Source organism: Furipterus horrens, unplaced genomic scaffold (genome assembly GCF_987537825.1).
Source record: "Furipterus horrens unplaced genomic scaffold, mFurHor1.1.pri manual_scaffold_11, whole genome shotgun sequence".
Lineage (NCBI taxonomy): Eukaryota > Metazoa > Chordata > Mammalia > Chiroptera > Furipteridae > Furipterus > Furipterus horrens.
This window is the reverse complement of record NW_028327181.1, coordinates 11,009,084-11,015,584: the sequence shown is the minus strand read 5'-3', so window position 1 is coordinate 11,015,584 and position 6,501 is coordinate 11,009,084. Positions and strand designations below refer to the sequence as shown.

The 6,501-nt window shown below is 44.2% G+C and overlaps 1 protein-coding gene across 2 annotated transcripts in view; it reads left to right on the top strand.

Moving 5' to 3' along the window:
* The first annotated feature begins 85 nt into the window (after window positions 1–85).
* The window catches only part of UBE3B (ubiquitin protein ligase E3B), a 43,218-nt gene continuing 36,802 nt past the window's right edge, over window positions 86–6,501 (top strand). Inside the window, exons 1-4 of one of the 2 annotated variants that reach the window (XM_090257805.1) lie at window positions 86–251; window positions 3,451–3,553; window positions 4,853–5,034; window positions 5,191–5,311. In XM_090257805.1, the coding sequence (XP_090113931.1) occupies window positions 4,874–5,034; window positions 5,191–5,311 (282 nt within the window). In that variant the 5' untranslated portion in view covers window positions 86–251; window positions 3,451–3,553; window positions 4,853–4,873. Of the gene's footprint in view, window positions 252–483; window positions 570–3,450; window positions 3,554–4,852; window positions 5,035–5,190; window positions 5,312–6,501 lie in introns of those variants that run through there. The other variant, XM_090257804.1, reaches the window with a different exon arrangement.

Here is a 6,501-nt window from a genome sequence, read left to right as displayed (position 1 = left end):
TTTTCACCTTCCAGGGAGGAGGGAAAGATTCAGGGAGTTTGTCATTCCCGGGCGGAGAAGCTCTGCGGGACTGTTGTTGGCCGGAACTGGATGGTTGTTTCCCGGCGGAGCTCTGAGAAAGAACACCCCGGGGCAAGATGGCGGCGGAGTCTCGATCGCTGCCCCGGGTCCAGCAGAGCTTAGGCGCATTGGTTTGAGGCGACAGTATCTGCGGCTCCGATTCCGAGCGCGGGCGCCTCGAGCGGAAAAAGGTCTACGTTCTACGGGTATCGAGTGGATGCAGGGGCGTGGGTCTACCGGGTGATGGGGCCGGGGACTTTAATTGCGGGGGCCCTGGGGCCGGGTCCCTACCTCACCTGGTCGGAGGGGCAGGTGCTAGTGACTGACTTTTACGCTTACGGGTGGTCTCCGTTGCCTTTTCCATCTCTTTTTATTTCTGGGACTTTATAAACGTGCTAACGCTGGATCAAAAAGATTTGTTATTGTTGTTGATGCCAAGACAAGACGCCGGGTCTTGGGAGTCACCGACAGCAGAATTCGAATCCAATTTTCTCGCTGTGTGCCCTTGGGTGAGTTCCCTCACCTCTCTGAGCATTGTACAATGCAAGTTTTAGTACCATGCCAGACACTCAACTGTCAGTAAAAGCAGCTGGAGTTAGTGATAGCAGTAAAGAAAAGCTTGTTCGAAATTTGACTGTGACTTAGCTCCACAGGCAGTCTTGCATTCTCAGCTTTTCTTTGCTTTTCTGTGAGCGGGGGACTCTCTGGGTCTTGTGTGTTTCACTTACAAAGAAATAATTGTTTTGGAGTTAGACTTGAGTTCAAATTCAGGAGCAAGTCCTGTCCCTTCTTCTGCATTTCATTTTCTCCCTGTGAAGGTGGGATTGATAATACCACACACCTAAGTGGAGGTGGTCATTAAACCTGTCTGCCCCCTATTCCCATCATAGAGGGAGAATCCTTTTGGGCTCAGTCAGCAGTTGGTATTTATGTTGCTTCACCTTTGAACAATACTCTGGATTCTCTTGCTCTTTTGTAGTTCCCCATGAAGTTGGCCTTATCCAGAAAACACTGTTTTTGAGCAGGTCTCATGGGAATATTTAAGTAGAGACTGAGTCCTGTCTCTCTGAATTAAAATCATGGCACTGACCCTTACTAATGGTCTAACCTGGGCTATGGGAGATACTAAGTGATCTCACAGGTTTGCTGTTCTTATTAGAGATCACTTAAAAAGGACTTGGCTCATAGTGGGTACTCAAGCAACATGCTTTCCTTTTGGTTTTCATATGATCTTGATCATTACCAATCTCTTGTTTCCTGATCTTCCCACCTCTGTCACTGTTGTTTCCCTAACTGGATTGTAAGCTACTTAAGAACACTACAGTAAAGCTCGCTTAATGCTTTTTGCTTCCAGATGCTTTTATTAATATTTTCCCACTTAATGCTAATTACAGTGTCATGATGACTAAATTGAGGTATAAGAAGGATAAGTGTTTCATTTAATCCTTTTAATTTAATTCTGAATTTAATCCTTTCAGCAACCCTACAAAGTAAGTACATTACTAATACTCTACTCAATTTACAGGTGAGGAAACTGAGGCCTAAAGAGGATAAGTAATTTGGCCAAATGAGGTAGAGTCAGAAATAAAAAGAACCAAGGACTACTTTTCTGATCCAAAGCTTTTTCTGTTACAGCCTTTCCTTTGATTCTCCATGGTATTTAGCAGAGTAAGCACTTAATAAATACTGCATGATGTGTTTTATTTTGTTGATGAATTGTATTATAGTAGACACAATATACGTAGAGGAGGTGAATAAGAATTAGAAAAACTGCAAAGTATAGACTCTCGTATGTTATAAGCAGAAACCAACATATAATATTGCTGAAGGGGTGACAATCTCAAGGAAAAGGTCTTATCCTGGGAGGCCCCGGGGAGAAGTGAAAGTTTGAGATACGGGCAGGTCCTCAAATAACTTTGTTTCATTCGGTGTTGATGCGTTTTAACATTGATGAGATGCTGTAGGAACCTAACTCTTGCTTGTATCAATTAGCCTGTAGTAAAATTGGTTTCATTATATGTTATTTTGCCCTGGCTCCAACAGCCTATAGAAGATGGTAACCAAGGACTTGCTGTAGTCTTACAGGTAGTTGCTAAAGACTTTTTTAAAAAGAAAAACTTTGTGTCTATAAAATTAATACATCAGACTTGCTGACTGTGCTCTTGTCTGCCACCTTGGTAGGTACTTGATGTAAGTCATCTAATTTCGTCCTCGGGATTGGCTTCTGAGCCAATTATCAGAGGAAGACAGAAGGGCTCTGAGGCATCACCCTACAGTACATGGCAGAGCAAGGGTGTGCCTCTCGGTACCATGCTGCCTGTCCATGAGCTTTCTGTGCAAAACTTAGAGAACAGACCGGTTAAAGAAGCAAAATTTCCCACAATTCCACTCTCAAAACAACCACTCTTATTTAACACGCTGGTGTATTTTCCTCCAGTTTTATATCTCTGTATGCACATGCATTTTTCTTTTTCATGTAATTGGGATCATATTGGTTCACAGAATTTCTCCGGCATAAACATTTTTCAGCATTGTTTAAAATGTTAAATATTATTGTCAGTAGCTTTTTAACATTCTGTCCCCTCTTATTCTTGCTTACATCACAAAGCTTTAATGCAGTGACTTCTTTAGGATTATAGTTGACCCTTGAATAATGCAGAGATTGCATCTCCAACCCTCCTGTGCAGTTCAAAATCCACATACAACTTTTGATTCCCCCAAAACTGAACCACTAATAGCCCACTGCTCACTGGAAAGCTCACTGATACCATAATCAGTTGATTAGCACATTTTTGTATGTTTACTGTCTTCCTACAATAAAGGAGGCTAGAGAAGAAATGTTGAAAAAATCATAAGGAAGAGGAAATACATTTACAGTATTTATTGGGTAAAATGGTCCACGTATAAGTGGACCTATGCAGTTCAAACCCATGTTCAAGAGTAAACTGTGGGGACTGAGGAGATAAAGTTTAACATTTAGACCAGACGTTAACTAAAGAGAACACAGTGTTGTTTAAAACAGAGGCACTGTTATTACTTTTACTCAGTGAGGAAGATGTATGGTGCCCTACCTATAAAACAACCCTCATCCTGGCAGTGTTGCGCAGTTGGTTGACACTGAAAGGTCATGGGGCAATTCCCAGCCCGGGCCCCTGCCTAGGTTGCAGGTTCAGTCTGTGGTTGGGCGTGTACAGGAGGCAACTGATCTATTTTTCTCTCACATCATTACCTGTCTCTGTCTCTCTCCCCACCACTGTCCGTGCCCCCACCCCCTGCCCCCACTCCATCCCACCACCCTCAGAATCAATAAATATACCTTTGGGTGAGGATTTAAAAAAAAAAAAAAAACTTTAATCCTAAATCTGGATTTTTTTCTTCCGCTTCTGCCAGAGAAGACAAGCGCCTCTGAAGTGAGACGCTGCCCTTGGCAGTGAGTCCTCTGCAAGGTGACTAATGATTACTTGGTGTTGCTGCGACACAAGCAGGTCCTCAGGTGAGCTCTCTGGACTTCCGGTGCTGGGGCTGAAAGAGTGAATGATTCAGAAGACCTTTTTACCTCCAGTCGCCTTACCCTCCCTCCTGTGGTCAGGTGGATTTTGTTAATTTGTTCTGAGAGTTACTGGTGAGAGACGCACGTGTCGGAAAGGCCTTGGTTAACAGATGTGGAGCAGTGTTGACACGGGGCCGCAGAGGCCCCTCCCTATGTCGACCTGGGAGGAGCCTCCCGTGAACCTTTTATTGTAAATGGTGTTTTCAGGGGGGTGCTGCTCTGGGTGAGGTGACCTAGTAGAGAAGTCATTTTGGAGAAGTCTGGATTTTTGAATAGCATTTCAGTGCTTTTGTAAGCTGAACTGATGACATATTTTGGATAGAGTGACAAAGTTATCAAGCATCTAAAGAAATCATCTCAGTACGAGAGATTCCATGGACCAGTACTGTGTGCTCTAGGCTGTTAGCCAAAGCCGTCCCTTTGGGAAAAGAGTTACTGGAGATTGAGATAAAAATGTGTAATGGATAATTTAGAGCCTCTGTCTGAAAAGTATCAGTCAGTGGCTGGGAGCAGTTCTGCTCTGAAGGCGTCATTGCTCCTTAAAGAATAGGATCAGTGAGAACAACGGGATAAGTTACACAAAAAACAAAACATTCAATTTAATGGATTGTCTTGCATTCTGGAATGACATACATTTGGCTTTTTTAGTGTTAATGTGACCCTCTGAAAAATGAAAGGCTTTTTTCCTGCTGTGCACAAGGCAGGTACCAGGTACCAGAAAGTATTGAATGAACGGACGAATAAAATAATGGTGACAGCAAATACTCATGTTTAGTTTTTGCCTCAAATTTTGACTTGGCAAAATAAAAGCAGCCTGCTTAGTGTTGGCATCCCAGATATTGTGGATGTCTCCAAAACAATTCAGACATCTAGGGACCTTGACTTAGAGGATGCCTGGTTTGCATTAGAGCTTTATGGATGGGATCGAGTCCTGCTTTGTTCATTCGTTAAACAATTATAGAACCCATATCCTATGCCAGGCGCTGTGCTCTTTCTCTGAAGAAAATGTAATTATTTAATACAGGCAAAAACATCTCTGCTCCCGGTGAGTTGCATGAAAAGAGCCGATAGGATGTTGGGACCTATGCCAGGAGAGCTGTTAGCACTTTGGAAGGTGCTGGAGGGCCCTGAGTAGCTCTCTGCTGCTGCCCCCATCCCTGCCCGCCCTTTGCTCTTCTGCCTCTTTCTCTGCGCGTTTTTCATACAATGATCTGCACCCACTACTCGCCATTTTCCTTGCAGGGCTGGTGCAAGTTTGCAAACATGTTCACCGTTTCTCAGACCTCGAGAGCATGGTTCATCGATAGAGCCCGTCAGGCTCGGGAGGAAAGGCTTGTGCAGAAGGAGCGGGAGCGGGCAGCCATCGGGATTCAGGCCCGAGTCCGGAGTTTCCTCTGCCGGAGTCGGCTGCAGAGGGAAATCAGGTGGGTGCCGGGAACTCCTCAGCTCATTTTCTCTCGCTGCCAATTTATAGAGAGAAAACGCCATCTTCTCTTACAGTGCTTAAAAAGACTTCCAGCTGCTGCAAACTCCTAATTAAAAAGGTCTTTTTTTTTTTTTTTAACCCTTCCCTCCCTTAGGAGAGAGATCGATGAGTTTTTTAAAGCAGATGACTCTGGATCCAGTAAAAGAAGTGCACTATGTATTTTTAAGATTGCCAGGAAACTGCTGTTCTTGTTCAGAATTAAAGAGGATAATGAGGTAAAATAATAACAGCAAGTATACATCATACTTACTGTCTGCCAGGTCTTTTATAAATGTGACATCATCCGGTCCTTACAGCAACTCTCTGAGCTAGCAACTCTGCTACTCCCACATCCTGCCCTTTTGTCTTCTTGGGACCTTTCTTGCAGGGATTGCGTCCCGTGCTTCCAGGCCCCCTCCCAATTCTTTTCTCACTGACTGTTATAAGCTCCTGTTGGACTCAGATGCGTACAGGAGCCAGGCAGGTTAGGTAAATGAGTGAAAGAAGCCATTTATGTGACAAAGCACCATACAGGTCATGATAGCTGCTGACGCATGGTGACAGGGTCTGTGCACGCCCATCCAGAAGGAAGGGCCTTGGCTCAGCTTCAGCCAGAGGCGGACTCTGCTTTTTTAAAGAGATGCTGGGCTTCTTTATGCTCAGTTTTCTAATTTGTAAAAATTGGTAGCTAATTTCAAATTCCCTTTAAACTCTGCAAACCAAACAAAGCATGTTGGTTGTACATTTGGGCTTAGAATTAACCCAGAAAATACAATTCCAGGAAACAGCTAGTTGTCTGTAATAGTATTGACAGTACCATTGAGGAGTGCCTCTGGGTGATCGGGGTTATGCGTTCGATATGGCTGAGTCTCACATTGTGCTAGACCCTCTGCTAGGCACTGGGGCTCCCAAAGGGAACAAGACGGGCAAGGTCTCTCCTCTGGAGAGCTCGGCGCCCTGCAGGAGAGGGAGGAGTATGCTCATTAGATGAGGACAGACAGGCCTGGTAAGGTGAGCCCCTGTTTACAGAGGAAGGAACTATAGTTCACTGTGATGGGGTGGCCGCCCAGGACCACACCACTTTTAAGGGTGCATCCAGGATTGGTATTGCCACAGTGTAGTCTGGTTTCCAGCTTCTACTTTTCTTCCTTTTGCACTTCCAGATGAAAAGTGATGATACAACAGTCTGTGGGGCAAAAGTCAGTGTCCGTGATGCTCATAAAATAGCAAATGAGAGCATCACTCAGGAGATAGCTGGTAATTCACAGGCATCTGAGCCAAGTTTGCCAGATTTATTTTGTTTTTCAAAAGGAGCCCCAATCTGGATTTTTATATGAAATATACCAGTTCCTAAAACAAATGTAGGGCTTATTGAACCACTGGGCTACCAGTTTGAAAGCTTTTTTTGATCACCAGTTCCCGTATT